General features: G+C 39.0%; 1 protein-coding gene across 4 annotated transcripts in view; it reads left to right on the top strand.

Moving 5' to 3' along the window:
- Positions 1–19229, top strand: part of LOC125235263 (regulator of G-protein signaling 20) — a 61729-nt gene extending 42500 nt beyond the window's left edge. The window contains exons 2-8 of one of the 4 annotated variants that reach the window (XM_048141761.1): positions 2612–2705; positions 4538–4626; positions 6087–6095; positions 8863–8949; positions 10395–10456; positions 15494–15660; positions 16504–19229. In XM_048141761.1, the coding sequence (XP_047997718.1) occupies positions 2688–2705; positions 4538–4626; positions 6087–6095; positions 8863–8949; positions 10395–10456; positions 15494–15660; positions 16504–16695 (624 nt within the window). In that variant the 5' untranslated portion in view covers positions 2612–2687 and the 3' untranslated portion in view covers positions 16696–19229. The remainder of the gene's footprint in view (positions 1–2611; positions 2706–4537; positions 4627–6086; positions 6096–8862; positions 8950–10394; positions 10457–15493; positions 15661–16503) is intronic. The other 3 variants (XM_048141763.1, XM_048141762.1, XM_048141764.1) reach the window with 3 other exon arrangements.
- The last annotated feature ends 295 nt before the right edge of the window (positions 19230–19524 follow it).

Raw genomic sequence — 19524 nt, 5'->3', positions numbered from 1 at the left:
TTCGGAAATAATCGCTCCTAAAGGAAAAAAAAGTGTGTCCCCTCCCCTCTAACTTTTGAACCATATGTTTAAAAAATATGAAAAAATCACAAAAGTAGAACTTTATAAATACTTTCTAGGAAAATTGTTTTGAACTTGATAGGTTCAGTAGTTTTTGAGAAAAATACGGAAAACTACGGAACCCTACACTGAGCGTGGCCCGACACGCTCTTGGCCGGTTTTTTTAAATTGATGCCATACGACTAATAAATAAATAAATTACATGGGACATAAAGGATGACAAACAAATAAATTCTATACTGAAACACGTAGGTACCATCATAGAAGTAGGATGACAAAGAACTGTCGAATATCAAAAGTGAGACCAAAACTGGACCAATGTCAAGTGTCACTGTGCGTATTAAATTCAGAAACTATGTATGATAACATGAATAATTTGCTTTTCTTACTGTTTAATCGAAACGGAAATCACCCACTGTATCCTTTAAATACAACTATTTGTACTGAAAGGTCCGATTAATCCGTTAACTTAAATGGAGTAGGCCGCTAGCGGCCGCTGCCTGCCTCTTTTACTCTTATAGGATGATCATATACGGCCTGCACCGGCTATGGTATTTCGCGAGTCCCAGTCTGTAATCAAAATCGAAAATCATTACAAAATCTTGAAAGCAGCCGGCGTGTCAAGCTACAAAATTTATTTTTATCACTTATTTATCTATATGGATAGTATCCGTCACGTTCTAGCAAGTATGTCAGTGTGAGAGTGACAGATGTCTTATCTACGTGGATAAGTGATTAAATATTAAATTTGGGAGCATTAACACGCCGGCAGAATCGGCATGTTTCAAGCGAATATGTACTTATGGCAGTGAGATACAAACGTGGTGTTGAAACTCGTGATGTGGGTCAAATGGCTCCGATGTGTGTCGGGTCATGGGTTGTGTTTTGGTTTAAATGTTTATAGATTTTATTGTATCTCTTTGGCATGGGTTTTGTAACTGTAGCCAAAGACGTACATATGTACATCAAAGATATATATATAACTCCGTATTGACAGATAAAGTCTAAGAAAAAAACGTACCTCACTACCATACAGAAAAAGTACGGTGGGCTAGATGGTAATTACACCTCTGGGGTACGCTCTGCTACAATAGATGGCGCTAATATTCATATTTGACATTTTCACACATATCAAGCTAAGAATATAGACCAAAATTGTCAAAACTGAAATTCAAAAGTTTTAAGCCCAAGAGATGGCAGTGTATGCACTGTGATTACACATTTTACTTCGACAGTAACTCTCTATAATACTCTATCCTCTTTGATATACATAATAACCCCGTGTAGACAGATAATGTCTTAGAATAAAAACACGTACATCGGAACTACCAAGAGAAACGTACAGTGTATAGAGTTAACTTTAGTTAGAACTTAGAATTAGTATATAAGGTCCTAATTTATTAGTTGCAGATATTTTAACACATGATACTTTACATTAAAATAATTAACTTTAAATATAAATTAAGAAATCTTTTCATGTAACTTTTTTGATTTCATTTTCCTAACAAAAAAAATTAATTATAATTTCGTCTAAAAAAAATCATCATGTGCATTATCACATGTCACAATAACACTGTCTGTCATGTCAACAATTGTTTGTTGTAAATGTCGTAAAGGTTCGCGGGAAAACTGCACATGTCATTGAAGTGGCCAGTTACAGTTAAGTGGTACGTAAAAGAGGTACTGAATCTGTTCAATGAGTTTTCATTTAATAATCACATAAACAGGGTGTTTTTACGTAGCAAATTTGTTTTTCCGTTTTCTCCAAAAAACATCGTAAAAGCTATAATGTTTCACGGTTTAATATACTCCAGAGACCGAGTACTATCAGCTGTAAAAATATCTGCATCTAATAAATTAGGACCTTATATAATAGTATCAATTGTAATTTCAACTCAATTTTAAATATTTTCTAAATATGTACATGTGACGTGTAAAAGTGCCCCTGTGGCCTATTTGCTGAATAAATTATTTTGATTTTGATTTTGAGTCAACAACACAGCTGTGTATACAAACTGCCAAAAATATGTATGAACACCTTAATATACAGGCAATAAAGTTCTGTATGGATACTTTTGGCAATTTGTCTGTAGGTATTCATAGCTGATTGGTTTGACTGTACGGTCTTTAGTTGATTCTCAACTAGATAGCTCTTGGATATTATTTAAAGCTCTCGTGTGAAAATTACCTAACCAATCAATGTCATCGGTTATTACTGTTAAATTAAATAACTAATAATAATGCAATCAATTTTTTTCGCTGAAATATTTAACGTCTTCAGAAAAAAATTAAGTGACTTGAAGAAGTCGGCAAACGCACACGTAACATCTCTATTACTTACCACCAGGAGGGCCGTACCATACCTATGCTAAATTGAAACCGATATGGTATGAAAAGTCTTTTCAGGCTTCGAAATATTAACCCTTACCCTGACTTCCTCTTAAAACAGAACACTCAATGATTCTTACATTTTTAATGAACACAGACTGAGCATTTTATTATTCTCAGTGTAAGCGATTTGTGTTGAAATAAGTAGTGTATTTTATTTCAGGAATCGGTCGACTATCGATTTGTAAATTAGTTCCGAAATGACCTAAATGTCAATGCTGACGTTTATCTAGATACTCATGGGAGGGGAGGCCGAGGTAAGTTGTAGAAGGGGTAAGATGATTATATTGTGGACTTACTTCAAATCTTTTAGGACTACTTTTTAGCCCTTCACTGTGTGATAATTTTGGTACAGATGGTTCTAGCCATGTTGCAAACCATATTTAAAGTCACACACAGGTCGAACGCGATTAATTAACATTATTTTTACCTTTTTTCCCAACGTTTCGGCCAGGTTGCACTGGCCGTGGTCGCGGAAGACTGACGTCCCAGCAAAGTGTCACCGGAGATGACACATAAATAATGGTAATTAATCGCGTTCGACCTGTGTGTGACTTTAAATATGTGTACAAAGCGCGAGAACTTAAAGTGTTATGTTGCAAATCGTTTGTGTCGTAGTGAACGTTAAGCTTGTTCTGTCTCACTGTCGCAGTAATAAGGAAAAGTGATAAAAAGAGGCAACTGTTTCGTTCACTACGGCGCAGCAGATTTGTAGCTCGGCTAGGTCCTGAATTTAGTAAAGATATGTATGTATCAGTTGCTACTGCTAGAGCTTACCGTGGGCCTCAGTCAATCTGTGTAAGAATGTCCTATAATATTTATTTATTTAATTTATTTAATTTATTAAAAACAAAAAAACACACATAGGGTACCTACTTAATTAAATAAGTCATCGTTTCGTTTATTTCTATTACTTGTGAAGTAACCAACAAACGTACGAACAGTAGTTAATGCCTATTATATTCACTACTGTAATCGTCTAAGAATATTTTTAAGTGCTGAGCGCATTATAATGAATTTATAATTTTTATAGTCCAAAACAAAATTTAGAATAAATTTTAACCTAAAGTTACGATCTTCTACGCAAATATATGCTGGTCAGTGAGGGCTAAATGTTTGCGGTATTTTGTCGCCTGGAGGGCGATTTTTGAATCTCGCTTACGGGATTTTGTTACTAAAATACCGGTTGAAAACGATGACTTGCTTATTATTTTCAGTGACAATTTTCTGAATTCGAACGCATGAGACTCAAAAATCGGCCCGCTGGGCGGCAACGGCTGTCTCGCTCGCTCTCAGTGATGTTGGTGAGTGATGATGACTTGTTGAGCCAAGGCGAGCGAGAGGGTGCAAGGGTGCCTACAACAAACGTAGAATCCTAATAATGAATCAATTATTATGTCAACTTACCTCGGGTTCCCCTGAGACTTGCGAATCAAGTATATTAAACATATTGGTTGATATCTGTCTTATACACGGATAAATAAAAAAACCGTTCAATGTTTGCATACCTAGTGATTTTGAGGTCATAATGAAAAATATTTATATTGAGACCAAAAATCGCAAAAAAATTTGTCTGTTTCATAGATTTCGACTGTCATGAATTGAGCAATTCTTTTTTTTTGCCACTTTTATGAAGTGTGATATTTTTGAAAAAAAATATGCAATTTCTACTCAGGATTACCAGCTTTTTCAATCCTAGTAGTTAAAAAAAGGCCCCATACGATTATTCCTTATTTTGTTACCATTTTCCGTACATGTTGTATGGGGTAACAAAAGAAAGTAACAAAAATGTATGGAAATTCTGGGACACTTTTTTCCTCCCAGTGAGATTGAAAGTACTCGTGATTCTGAGTATAATTGACCTAAAATTCCCTAAAACAATCAAAAATTTTTTATTGGCAAAAAAAAAAAAAAGAAATGCTCAATTATGATGCCGATGCCGCTCATTCTATGGAACAGCAAAAATTTGTTTTCGCCATGAATGCCATAATAACAGTTGTTCATTATGACCTCAAAAGTCACTGCAGAGTTCGAACGGTTTTTATTTAACCCTGTAAATAAGTGGCATAAGGTGTTGTGTGTGTTTCAGATGTGCAGCCTGGCAGCGCTTGCGCGCGGCTGCCGGCCCGCCGCCAAGCCGTGCTGCCTCTGCTGGTGCTGCTGCTGCTCTTGTTCCTGGTGAGCACTTCAGACTGTTTGTCGTACCCTTAATGCACCCCAGAGATGCAAAGGGCCTTCACGAGCTTGCGTCACGCCTTCCTATCTTCAGTCATCCTCGTGCTGGCCTCGCTTCATCTCAACCCGGCCGTTCGTCGTCGTAGCTCATTCTTGACGGACCACTAATAAGTACCATAAGTGAATATGGCGCCCGGGGTCTTGCATTTTGTGGTTTCCAGCCGAACTGTACTTCAGACTGTTGTATATTCTATCGCAGGGTTTCATTAATTTTGTAGTTACGGGCCGGTTTCACAATTAATAAAAATCAGTTTACGGACTGTCTAAAAGTTTTTCGGAGAAGAGAAAGAATTAGACGTAGATCTTTTCAACTTCAGTATCTGACCAACTGCGGATACGCCGTGGCAGAAGATACCGCTCTTCTTAGCTGCCATCTCCTGTGTGCGTAGCCGAATGGCAAAACGAAACGCTCGTAGATATCTATCTCTATCGCTCTTGCGTATTGGCGTGACGAGCCAGACTACCTTTCGCGGCGTTTCGTTTTCGTTTCGCGTCGCAGAAATGCCATTCTGCTACGGCACCTGAACAGCTTATGCAGTTATATCGTTAGTCAGTGTAATGCTGAGTGCAAGCTCATGTTGGGCGTGCAGCGTGGCGGGGCGTGCGGCGTGCATGTCAAACAATTGAAGCTCATACAAGTGTCCTAAGTCGACGCTGCTTAAAATGTACGCACGCTCACCCGCCCCGCAGTACGCCCCGCTGAAACCGAGCGTCCACTCAGGCCATATACTAACGGCTCAGCCACGCCATTGGTCTAAGCGCGACAGCGGTGAGCGGCAGCCATACGTGCGAATGAAAAGTCCCATCGCTGTGTCTCACTCTGTATGGCCGCCGCTCACCGCTGTTGCGCTTAGACCAATGTCGTGGCTGAGCCGTAAGGCGGCAGCTTCGAGCGGTGGCGATAGACTAGCCAGTATTTATGAGCATCTTAAACATAGACTAGGCAGTACCTATTCAAGAAGATGGGATGCGGTGGCCTCCTTCTGTGAAGACGTCATGTCACAGAAGGAGGCGGCGGAGAGAGAGCGCGAAGCTGCGGTTGACGCGCTGCCTCTCCGTCGAAGACGGCAGGGTCGAAGGCGACGAGCATTCTTGCGCCACGTCCCACGTCCCACACAACCCCCCCCCCCCTCTAAGGCCTTCCCGCGGCTGGGGGGACGGTGCGTAACGCATTCCCCACTCCGACAAAAAAAAAAGGCAGTACCTATTCATGAGCCTCTTAAACAATTTTTGAAAAAAATTGAAATCCCAACTCTAATTTCAGTCGAGAATAATTGTATTACTAAAATAACAGGTACAAAATAAGATCTTTTCAACCTTTACGTGTTGGATGTTTTTCTTAAAGAATAAAAAAAAAATTAAATACCATTATCAAATTTTGACATCAATTTCTTTTGTTACAGGGCAAAGTGGTGAGTGCAGAAATCTTCGACAGAAATTAGGGTTTGGAAACAGTGGACTGAAAATACGCTTCTAATAAAAAAAGAATAAACTTGTTAGTTTGCATGTATTAGAATGTAGAATAACCTACCACAGTGCACACTCTGTTACTGGCACTGCCTGGGCCCGGAACAATTTTGTTAGTACATACATGGCTGAAAATGACAATTAACTAAGGGTTAATAGGAGCCTAAATCTAAAAATTGACATATAAACTTAACCTAAAGAGCTACCACTGTATGGTGGTCAAAGAGGAATGTAGTCCCGCACAGTGTAGAAATACCGCACAATCAGGCTTGTCCGCTATCATTCTCAGGATGACATTGGGACTTGGCACACCCGGCCCACCAGGGATGTCTAAATCACTTTTCACAAGGTTGGTCTTAAGTCCCTGTTTTAAAATAAATCACAATAAACTGACGTCCTTATAAACTCATGAAATAAATTCGGTCAGTCGTGTCAATTTATTATGCTGCGGAGTAAGAGTATGAGCGGTAGGCTTGTGTCGTTCACGAACTATGAACTGTTAGGAATAAAATCCCATCAATGACCGAAATGAACTGAATCTTTCCAGGCTCCAAGATTCGGTCTTTGCTCATTTAGTTCAGTATAGGATCGGCGAGCGCGAGCGGTTTGGATCGAGAACGAATGTGTGACTGCGCCGACTGAGAGCGAGAGCTACTTAGCAGAGCAACAAAAAAAACCGGCCAAGAGCGTGTCGGGCCACGCTCAGTGTAGGGTTCCGTAGTTTTCCGTATTTTTCTCAAAAACTACTGAACCTATCAAGTTCAAAACAATTTTCCTAGAAAGTATTCATAAAGTTCTACTTTTGTGATTTTTTTCATATTTTTTAAACATATGGTTCAAAAGTTAGGGGGGGGGGGACGCACTTTTTTTTCATTTAGGAGCGATTATTTCCGAAAATATTAATATTATCATAAAACGATCTTAGTAAACCCTTATTCATTTTTAAATACCTATCCAATGATATATCACACGTTGGGATTGGAATGAAAAAAAAAAACAGCCCCCACTTTACATGTAGGGGGGGTACCCTAATAAAACATTTTTTTCCATTTTTTATTTTTGCACTTTGTTGGCGTGATTGATATACATATTGGTACCAAATTTCAGCTTTCTAGTGCTAACGGTTACTGAGATTATCCGCGGACGGACGGACGGACGGACGGACGGACGGACGGACGGACGGACGGACGGACAGACAGACATGGCGAAACTATAAGGGTTCCTAGTTGACTACGGAACCCTAAAAACGTCAAGTTTTCATATTAAAGTTCGGTTACTTACAACCTTTGGGCCCAGAATGTTACTATCTGTGGACTATTCGTATCATTTTGACACTATTCGGTCCCATTCGTTCTGATCTTTCCGACCGCAGTGGTCGCTGGTCTGGCTGAACTAAATGAGCAAAAGACCTAAAAGAGCGAACTAGTTCGTGGGAGCGATTGAAAGAGATCGGAGCGCTCCGACCAACGAACGAAACGGCACAAGCCTAATGAGCGGCTTTTTTGTCTCTTGGGTGTGTTTCCATGAAAAGTTGTGACGCAGCGTGTGCGCACTTTCATACTAGCCCATAGTCCGATGGTATGAGAGACAAAAAAGTTGCGGTGACAAAGTCACCCGTGGGCGCATGTTACCCTAAATGAAACGCCAAGGTTTTAATATTTTTTATCACACTCGTTCGTAAACGGTGTTGTTACATGCCTGCAAACTGATACGTAATGAGCTATTTTACCGCCCCAGGGCCAAAGAAAAACCTACATTATGTTAAGTATTAAGTGTACAATTTTTGTTATTACGTGTAATGCTCGTAAATGGCATGTTATAGTTTGTATTCTTTTATTCGTTAAGTATTTTAATCTGTTAGATTACTGTTTGCATGCTCACTCATACTTTGTTTTATCTTGTATTTTCTCTTTATAAGTGAAATGTATTTTTTTTGAGAAAATAAATTTATTTAACCACGAAGTGAATACCTGAGTGGGGCCTTCCATGACCTGTCAAAAATTACATTATAAGATAGGTAACGGACGAATGTTCGAAATGTCAGCGTAGTAGGTATTTCAATACATTTAGTTTAAAATTTGGAATACTTCATGAGTGTGATGAAAAACATTGTGTATATCACGGGCGGCTAAAGGATTACAAACTCGACACGACTTCACTTTCCGCCCTCAAGACGCTACGGGAGCGAAAATGCTAAAATGGAAAGGAACAATCCCCCCCTTTCAATTTGGGAATTTCAGTTAAATATACTAGTGTTATTAACTAGATTTATCGACAAAAATATGTCCATTAAGAACAACTCAGTTAAAAGATATTGCGAAAAAACCTTTAAAATCGAGGTTCCGCTCTCGACTGTTTCCTCCTTCAAAACTTATTTAAACGGAACGAAATTTGAGAATCTGAATAACAATGAAATAATCTGTGTCGGACCGTTTAGATTTTTTGGCTAATTGTTACCGATCTTGAGTATCACACCTATTTTTGAGACATATTGAAAAAGGCCGTTTTTAGAAATCTTTGATTGGCTCTAGCGTCTTTTAAAATAAAAATAGCAAAAAAAAATCAAAACGGTCCGACACAGATTAAAATAATAATAATCTGTGTTGAAAAAATCATTGCTCTATCTTCAAAAACCAGGGAGGAAATAGTCGAGAGCGTTTGTATAGAGAATTGACCTGTATCGTATCGTCTTAATATACTATTGTTTTGCAGCCTGGCGGCGCGCGGGTCGGAAGGAGGCCCCGGCAAGAAACCCCGAGAGCCTGGCCCCCAGGACCCGCTGCTCAACGACGATGCGCCGTGAGTTCTTGTTATTTTTATACATATGAAGCCGAGAACGACTGCTACCAGCCTCCCACAGACTAAGCAAATCTGCCAAGACCTAAAATTTACAATGCGCTGCCTAATGACATAAAATGTTAGAAAGTAACAATATGTTTTCAAACAAACTTAAAAATTGGCTAACCAAAAAATGTTTTTATACTGTAACGCAATTATTCGACATTGACATATCCACTAAGCAATAATTTATTAATAATCCTTGTACTATCATATCAATTTCATTCTCAAAATATTCTATTCGAATTGTAATTTTATTTAAATGTAACCTACATAATATATCTTATTGTAATATTGACTCTTAATTTTATAGATGTTACAAATATGTTTTGAATTGATGATACAAAATAATTTATTCCCTGTTGTTGACATGTAATATTTTAAGAATATTATGAATAAATGAATATGAGTATAAGTATGAGTATGAGTATAATCACGCTCATAAAGGGGTAAACAGAGCACATGACCTACTCATGTTTATGTTTAAAGATTTTTATTTCCCATAAGAGTACATAATATTCACTCAAAGTCCGGCCACACATGCGCGTTTTGATAGCGTAGGCGGAGCGGTAGCGGAACGTCAGCGGAGCGCAACGGTAGCAGCGCCGGACGAATGGTGGCGTTGCGTCTAGCGGACGCCGGCGCTATCGTTGCGCTCCGCTAACGCCAAGCTATCAAAACACTTTATGTGTGGCGGAGGCTTTAATTACATGAGAATTTCTTATTTTTTCAGGCATTACTTATACGTTTCAGTGCCACTCTATTGTTATTATTGTTAACATTTATTTTAGCTATATAGCTTTACAACCTACCTACTTTACATTGCTAACAAATGCGCTGTAAAATTAGAATGATGAAAATACTCTTCAAACTTTTGTTACCTTCAAAAGAGAGCCAAATTTACTGCGCCTATTTTTTTCCTTAAAGAGACGGTTTGTCACACTATACATATTTGAGAAATTGATTAAACTAAGACATGATGTTTTAGGCACAGGGATTTGCAGCTGTTTGGAGAAATTATGAATGAATTTATTGATAAATTAGCCATCGGAAATCTTCATAAATAACTTCGTATTTTAATTTAATATGATGTTCCTCTTCTATGACAACGACCGGTCTGGCTCAGTCTGTAGTGACCCTGCCTGCTGAGCCGCGGTCCTGGGTTCGAATCCCGGTAAGGGCATTTATTTGTGTGATGAGCACAGATATTTGTTCTTGAGTCATGCATGTTTTCTATGTATACAAGTATGTATTTATCTATTTAAGTATGTATATCGTCGCCTAGCACCCATAGTACAAGCTTTGCTTAGTTTGGGGCTAAATTGATCTGTGTAAGGTGTCCCCAATATTTATTTCTTTATTTATTTATTCTTCTTTTTTCACTTATGTGTATGTTTTCATTTCAGGCCGTCGCTGGAGGAGATCCAGAGCTGGGGGCAGTCGTTTGACCGACTCATGCGCAGCGCAGGTTTGTATACTTATTTAGTTAGACCGCAGTATAATAAAGAGTACTATCGTACAGTATGGCCACTCCCGCTCACCGCTGAAAGTGCCGCCCACCCGCTCTCGGTTACCTAAGTGCGTTTTCACATTATCCGACCCGATATCGGATGTAGGACCGATATATCATACATTACAGGCGCCCTCTTCGATTTTTTCGGTAGAAATCCTTCCGACATCCTTCCGATAATGTGAAAACGGCCTAACAGTCGCCTGTCAAGAACGCCGCGCGACCGGTCGACCTGTCACATCTGACAGGAATGCGTTTCTTTTTATTAACCGTCGCCTCATACTCAAGAAGGACGGTTATCAAGTCGTCTGTATGTTTTGTTTTTATTTTTATTTTTTATGTTTGTTCCTCGATATCTCCGTCGTTACTGGACCGATTTTGAATTTTTTTTTTTTGATTGAATGTATATGCATACAGATTGGTCCCATTTTTCTCAGAACCCAGTTCCGATGATGGGATCCTAGAGAAATCGAGGGAACTCCTCGAATCTGAAAGGCATACATATGGTGATTTTTGTGTTTTTAAAGGAACAGCATGCATTTAGGTACGGAACAGTGACATTTGGTGCAGTGGAACTGGTGATGATGGCCAGGACGGAACTCTTCAAATCTGAACGGCACGCTTATAGTGACTTTGGTATTTTTATAAGAACAGCATGCACTTTCGTCCAGAACAGTGACATTTGTTGCAGTGGAATTGCTGATGATGGTCAGAACCGAACTCCTCAAATCTGAACGGCACGCTTATAGTGACTTTGGTATTTTTATAAGAACAGCCTGCACTTTCGTCCAGAACAGTGACATTTGGTGCAGTGGAACTGCTGATGATGGCCAGAACCAAACTCCTCAAATCTGAACAGCACGCTTATAGTGACTTTGCCATTTTTATAAGAACAGCATGCGCTTACGTCTAGAACAGTGACATTTGGTACAGTGGAACTGCTGATGATGGTCAGAACCGAACTCCTCAAATCTGAACGGCACGCTTATAGTGACTTTGGTATTTTTATAAGAACAGCATGCACTTACGTCCAGAACAGTGACATTTGGTGCAGTGGAACTGCTGATGATAGTCAGAACCGAACTCCTCAAATCTGAACGGCACACTCATAGTGACTTTGGTATTTTTGTAAGAAAAGCATGCATTTAAGTTCAGAACAGTGACATTTATTTAGTTATGTTTGTTAAGCATAATATTATTGAGTTTTCAAGTCAAAGTTTGTCAAGCTTCGATTTCTTATAACATAATCGGATTCATGAGGAATTGAGGAAACTCCTCAAACCTTAACGTTATACGTATATTCATTTGTGTTGCCATCTAATAATTAAAGCATTAAAAGCAGTTTTAAAAAATACTTACACATTTCTACATAATCCAACATTCGCAAGTAGCTTTCACCAGAACCCGAAAGGCGACGGTTTTTTTTTTTCTTAAAAATTATATATATTTATTTTGATCGCGATTGTCTGAGGTGCAGTTGGACTTTGTTATTAACAAGTCAAATGGTAAAGGTTCAATTTGTAGGTTACACGAAATTACTTTAAAATAGTTACTATCCATAAAATATACCAGGGCATTTTCTAAAATAAATCTCGAATATCGAATTTCACCACATCTGGACGTGTTTGGGCTCATTTTTCTCGGAATCACGAGCTGTTTCGATCCCGACGATAAAAAATGTGTCCCAAATATTGCACACAAAATTCGCGTTTCCAATACTTCACGAACGTAGTAAGTTCATACTAAAATCGTGACGTAAAAAGAAAAAAAAAATTAGGATACGTTTTTTATAGTCAGGATCGAATCAGCTCGTGCTTTTGAGAAGAATCTGGTGAAATTCGATATTCGAGATTTATTTTGGAAAACGCTCACCAGCTCCATTTGTTCACGTCGTTATATCTATCCAAATATACTTATTTACTACTACTTATGTTAGATTATGTCATCGACGCACGAATTTAACAAATTTAATCTAATCTAATTCTCCAATGTCCATCTTTCCCACCTGCCCCTTTAGCACAACTTGCCTTGTCGCGCGCGAGTCCATACATCAGGCGCGACTTCAAGTATAGACTCGCGCGCGACAAGGCAAGTTGTGTTAAAGGGTCTGGTGAACTCTCCCGGACTCCCGCTACAATACCCATGCGCACTAGGAACAACTTTAGTATTTTCTTAGGTTTTAAAAGGGTCAGCAAAGTATGTTATCTTTGGAGTTAAGTACATCTTTAAATGGCCTGACAATATGAGTTCGAACCAAGGCCTCGTGAAGTGCACGAAGTGGAGAAATTGGACGGTTGATCTAAATATTGAGGAAGTTACAGGATACAGGGGTCCTTCATTTCTGAGTGGTTCGCCAGGATGCCGACTAACTTAAAGCTCGGCTTGCGAGCGGAATGCGCGCGGATTGCGATTGCCAGCGTTTCACCGGCGTACCGCTATCATTGCGCTCCGCTGACGCTCCGCTAACGCTACGCTATCAAAACGCTTTATGTGTGGCGGAGGCTTTAGTTTGTATCCGGCTCGAAGGACCAAAACCTTTATTCAACTTTAGTAGCTCATGTAACTAACAACTTCCATAATTTGAACTTTGCCGAAGCGTCTATTCTCTTGTTTGCAACTTGCTTATGAACCGGAGCGCGCCATTATTTTATACGGTCAATGTTGCTTTGCCTCCTAGCGCTTAAAAAATCCGTGATCGCATGCGATTAACGCTCTATCGTTCTATCGTATAAGTATAAAACAACCGTCCGTTTTGTAAATAATAAAATTACGGCATCAATAACACCTAACCACAAAATTAGAATTTTGAAAAAAAAAACCCCGACCGCAACGCGACATAGTGGACCGATTTTCATGAAACATGGCTAAGAAGTCTAAGAACACTCCCGAATAATTCAGCTTTCAAACAAAAAAACAAAATCTAAATCGGTTCATCCGTTCGGGAGCTACGATGCCACAAACAGAGACACACACAAAGAGACAGACAGACAGACAGACATACACGTCAAACTTACAACACCCCGTCGTTTTTGCGTCGGGGGTTAATAAAACGGGCGGCTACGGTGGTTAAACGGACAGGTGGGCAATTTATATTACTTATTACTAGCTTTTTCCCGCGGGTTCGCTCGCGTTAGAAAGAGACATAAAGTAGCCTATGTCACTCTCCATCCCTTCAACTATCTCCACCTAAAAAATCACGTCGATTCGTCGCTCCGTTTTGCCGTGAAAGACTTTGATTACATTTTCCCATTTATAATATTTATTTTTATTTTGATTACATTTGATAAATCTAACCACCATGGTGAATAACATTTTGTATGATAAAGTTTTTTTTTAAATTGAAAAAATATAGCTATTTTCAAACGGAAGTCAGGCGTCCTAAACCATTGCTCTCGCCAATAAGTTTCTTGGAAGTTCTGTAAACTGCTGGTTCTAATAATATCTTTGTCAACATCGCTGTAAACTACTGTACACAGTTATAAAATAGTTCACTCCATACGTGCAAAGAGGATCGAGTATTATAGAGAGTTATAGTCCATTTCAAATACGATGGCCCGATGGCACTTGAGACGGTCAATTAGCGTTAACAATAGGATTAGTGATAACAAAAGATACCTGGCCAGACCCTTTTGGCGGCGTGGTGTTTTTCTCGCAACCTAATGATCTTGATCGTTTAACCTAGTAGTCTTTATTAGTGTAAATATGTAATATTTGTTTGTAATATTTAAAGAAAGCGAATGACCTTAAACATGATATTTTATTTTAGTATTTTAGTTTTAAATTATTAGATGTTACATGTTGTATAAAATTTTTCGTTTTAAATTATTAGATGTTACCTGTTCAATTAATATAAAAAAGGCATACAATTATAATTAAAAATACTGTAAATATCAAATATTATGTATTTTTATTTTCAAGTCTCAAAATGTCTCAATCACGCTTTAGTTGCATGCAGATTGCACCGACGCGTGCCAATTTGAAGTGGGCCTAATTAGATAACAAAAGGCAAACATTATGAGCCCTATTGTTAAGTTTCGAGTGCCATCGGGCCATCGTATTTGAAATGGACTATACTGTCAAAGTAAAATGTGTAATCACAGTGCATAGACAGCCATCTCTCGACACAAGCTTAAAACTTTTGGACCTAAGTTTTGACTAAGTATTTGGCCCATATTCTTTGCTTGATATGTGTTAAAATGTCAAATATTAATATTAGGACCATCTAGCCGAGCGTCCCCCAAAGGTGTATCGCCATCTAGGTTACCGTACATTTTTCTGTATGGTTTTGAGGTACGTTTTTTTCTTAGACTTTAGCTGTCTATACGGAGTTACATATGTCTTTGATACGTGTCATTTCAAATCAGTGGCACATGTCCTTAGTAATATCAAGTAATATTAAAAGGAAATGGGCTAATATTCTTCTTGGTGTAGATAAATACAGTTCACGATAATTCGTCATTTCTAGTGTAATTAAATTTGTTGTGTCATTTGCGTTCCTATAAAATCACCTATGAAGATTTGTTTATGTTTCATAAAACTATACAAGACACATTTTAGTAGTCTACTTACATAAACAATAGATAACTCAAATATAGTTTACAGGTTGACTGTGGTCAACACCACGGTTTGTATCCGCTCAAGCTCAAGACAGAGAGTGGATGCCAAAGTTGTGTAAACAACACGTGCGCGTCCGCTGGGTTCATTTTCAACATTACCACTGATCGTATCCGGGCATTTTCAGGATTTGGGTCCCCCCAATTAGCAAAAGATGTTAACAAAAATTATTTAACTCGTTCTCAGTTTTGTGACGACAATTAAGCATTAAATCTGTCTAAAAATTTACTTTCTTCACATTCTGAATGTAGATTATCGCTTAAAGTTTATGTAATTAACAAAAACCTGTCCCAAATTCTGAAAATGCCCACCCACACTCGTTGGTCTGACCAACCATCTCACAGTGTCACCACGTAAATTTATAAATTTTCTGGATTCCAGCCGGGCGCAAGGTGTTCCGCGACTTTCTGCGCGGCGAGTACTCGGAGGAGAACATCATGTTCTGGCTGGCCTGCGAGGAGCTGAAGCGAGAAACGGACCCTGATGCTGTGGAGGAGAAGGCCCGCTTCATATACGAGGACTACATCTCCATACTTTCACCAAAAGAGGTCAGTGTCACGAGAAACTTCTCATCACTGACCATTCTCTCATTCAGGAGGTGCTCGAAGGAGAACCCAGTTTCTAGCTAAAATATGCCCTACCCTACCCTAATGCTGTGGAGGAGAAGGCCGGCTTCATATACAAGGATATACGAGGACTACATCTCCATACTTTCACCGAAAAAGGTCAGTTTCTCCTTTCCCCTGAAGTTCGAGGTTAGGTGACAACAGCGAGAGATCCACTGGGCATAATGGTTTTGTTCTGGCTGACCCGTGAGGAGTTGAAGATGGAGACAGCCCCTGATCCTGTCGAGGAGAAGGCCCGCTTCATATACAAGGACTACATCTCCATACTTTCACCAGAAGAGGTCGTTTCTCCCTTCCCCTGAAATTCAAGGTTAGGTGACAAAAGTGAGAGATCCACTCAGCATAATGGTTCTGTTCTGGCTGACCTGTGAGGAGTTGATGGAGACAGACAGAAGGCCCGCTTCATATACGAGGAATAGGTACATCTCCATACTTTCACCTAAAGAGGTCAGTATCAAGAGAAACTTTCATTCAATCTATCTAATCAAGTTGGCGTTTGGATATGAGGACAACTCTCCTCCATATTGAAATCAATTGAACCTACCTCCTCCTTTCAATGTTAAAAAACAGGTGCCATGTCCAATCGTAGAGAAGACCCCAGTTATTCTTCTCCAAATATTGAGTAGTAATCGATATTCTAAGGATTTGGGATGAGTTGGCGAAGGTGTAGCCAATACCTACAGTCCACAAGATATGCTGACCTTAGCGGCTTTCTTCTACCATTGCTCTACCATCCTTTTCTTAAAAATCAAATTTAAATTCCAGGTATCCCTGGACTCTCGAGTGCGCGAGGTGGTAAACCGCAACATGGTGGAACCCACCCCCCACACGTTCGACGAAGCGCAACTGCAGATCTACACGCTGATGCACCGAGACTCCTACCCTCGCTTCGTCAACTCTCCGCTGTACAAGACGCTTGCGCATTTGACTAGCTCCCCGGCTGCATCGCCACAGTGAAGCGTTATTGACTGGACTTTGGTTTGTGATTGGACATTAGGATTTTCTAGTTTTTCGACGATGAAGTCAGGCATGGTCATGAACATATCCATCGGATTTTAAAAATTCATCGTTTAAAAACTGAAATCACTTGTCGCACTAGTATGACGTCATTCAACAGTGGAGCGCGGACAAAAGAAAACACATGTGAGCATGATGCTGACTTGCTCACATTTGGCATATTGAGGATACGTTTGTCTAAGATGCGTTCAAAGACACGAGAAAACATTTGCGAACGTCAACAGCCGTGTTTTCTAGTGACATGGACGATGGCAGGTTTTAGTAAATACCCGTACACCATCAGAGATATAGGTACTCGTAGCTCATGTTTTTAACAGGAAAAGTCATGAATATTATTTATTTTAGAAATTATGCCCAGAAAAAAATCTGAAACCTCAAATAATCACGTATTATATAAATCACGTATGAGTTATTGGAGGACGGTGGTGCATACGTAAGACCTTTAGTGAAATATTTCATAAGCATAATATTTATTTATTTTATTACTTAATTCAGACGATCCGTAAGCTAGTTCCGTAGGTAATCCCTTGTAGAAGCAAGCATGCAAGAAAAGCGTTGGAAGGGAAAACTGGTTCAACAGATTTTACTATTTTAAGATTTATTTTACGCCAAATAAAATAACCCTGTGATTAAAGAATGCGATGCAGGTGATGTTCCATATTTTTCTAAGCGGGAGAGCTGTTAAAATAAGCCGCGCGTCTCGTAGTTCTAAATGGGTCAGGTACTTTTTTTTGTTAAAAACTCGAGACATAGTAAATTGATTAATCCAAAAAAAAAATGGTGCAAAGGTTGGCCATAGCGATCCAGCGCGGTAATGCCGCGAGCGTTATGGGCACTGTTTTGTAAAAAAGAACTGAATATCAAGTCTTCTTTTACTTTCGGGGACAATTTGGATCATAAATACAATGGCAATTTGGATTAGGGTATCCGTATTTGGTTTGATTCTGTTTTGGACCTACTTGAGCCGGCCTTTCTGGTGAGGATACGTAGACAAGAGGTAGTGTATAGCTACACTTTGTTGAGATAGAGATTTGCCAAGGAGCGTAACTTGTACAGTGCCTTCTTGTCTACGCAGTTAAAGCATTTGGTTTTGAGACCATGGTTAGGTTATCCGTCCCTAAACCATTCGAGTCTTGAACTTTCTTTATGAGTTCTAGCTAGGACCAGTCACAGAAATGTGGAGGAATTGAGATCTATTAGTGTAGGGCTTGAGTGAACGCTTAGAGCGGAGCGTTAGATTGGGCGACTCAGGACACTTGTATGAACTTCAATTGTTTGATATGCACGCCACACGCTCCGCCCGCTGTACGCCCAATATGAGCGGCCACTCAGGCCTTACATGGTTGCTATCTTCATTCTTCATCTTCATTGTGAAATTCCCAAGCTGATAACTTTTCAATCTTGATCTACCCAAGGTTCTTTCATAGAACTGGTTCCATTCGCAACTAAAGACAAACTAAAGTAAACGTGTATGTATGTGGGGTGAGGCACAAAAAGCGAAGAAGTTTATGGTCTTAAATTATATGGACAAGGAGCTATGTTTTGTAAAGTGGCTCTCATATAATAAATACAAACATTATAATTGATAAACATTTATGCTAATCTGTAATTTTGCTAGTTCGTATATGGGTGGCCACTTTGAAGCTAGCCAAACTGATACATCTCCTTTTTTATTGTTTTTTGATATTTTTGTGTTAATAAAGGGCTACACTAGGTGACAAATGTCCTGTGATGTTGACCATAATTATGTTAAGCTAAGTACAGTGAGTTACAAAATTCATTCATAATGTCTCCATGCAATGCATTTGCAGCTCACTGTACAAATTCGCGAAACTTCGCCTGATGTACAGTCTGACCAAAAAGAGTAAAAATTAAAAAGTGGCAACATTGTAGTGTGGTCCCGTTTTCTCGCACGTATTGATTTGAAACGGATTATACTATTTTTGATCAGACTGGCGACACACGGGTGACACGTGTGACACACACTGAGGATACATATGAGACAAAATAGCGACACGAGTAATGACATTTGTCGCTTAGTGTATTCCTGTATTTAAGGAATATTAATGTGACCCATATTTTTTAATCAATCAATCAAAATAATTGATTGATTGATTGAATTCATTCATAATGTCTCCATGCAATTTTGCAGCTCACTGTACAAATTCGCGAAACTTCGCCTGATGTACAGTCTGACCAAATAGAGTAAAAATTTAAAAGTGGCAACATTGTAGTGTGGTCCCGTTTTCTCGCACATATTGATTTGAAACGGGTTATACTATTTTTGATCAGACTGGCGACACACGGGTGACACGTGTGACACACACTGAGGATACATATGAGACAAAATAGCGACACGAGTAATGACATTTGTCGCTTAGTGTATTCCTGTATTTAAGGAATATTAATGTGTCGCATATTTCTTTCAGAACATAAATAAAGGGGTATCATTATTGACTAGGTTTCAGCTCCGAAACCGGGTTTGACATTAACTTGTAACCAGAGGGCGGAATTGCTCATGGCAAAAATCAAACGACAATAGAGTTGGAATGTTAAATTTTATCGACATATTCAGCTATCGATAAATTCAGTCACCTTTTATATTTCTGACTTTAACATTAACCTCTTTGATTAGCTAGTCGACCATTTGATTTTGACCTCTTTGATTAGATTAAAAGTAAATTGAATGACATTAAATTACCATTTCTGTCACTAGTCCTTTTGCAACTAATTCACGTTTGAAAAAAATGGTTAATCCAAAACGAAAAA

This window comes from Leguminivora glycinivorella, chromosome 17 (genome assembly GCF_023078275.1).
Source record: "Leguminivora glycinivorella isolate SPB_JAAS2020 chromosome 17, LegGlyc_1.1, whole genome shotgun sequence".
Lineage (NCBI taxonomy): Eukaryota > Metazoa > Arthropoda > Insecta > Lepidoptera > Tortricidae > Leguminivora > Leguminivora glycinivorella.
This window is presented reverse-complemented; position numbering and strand designations above follow the sequence as displayed.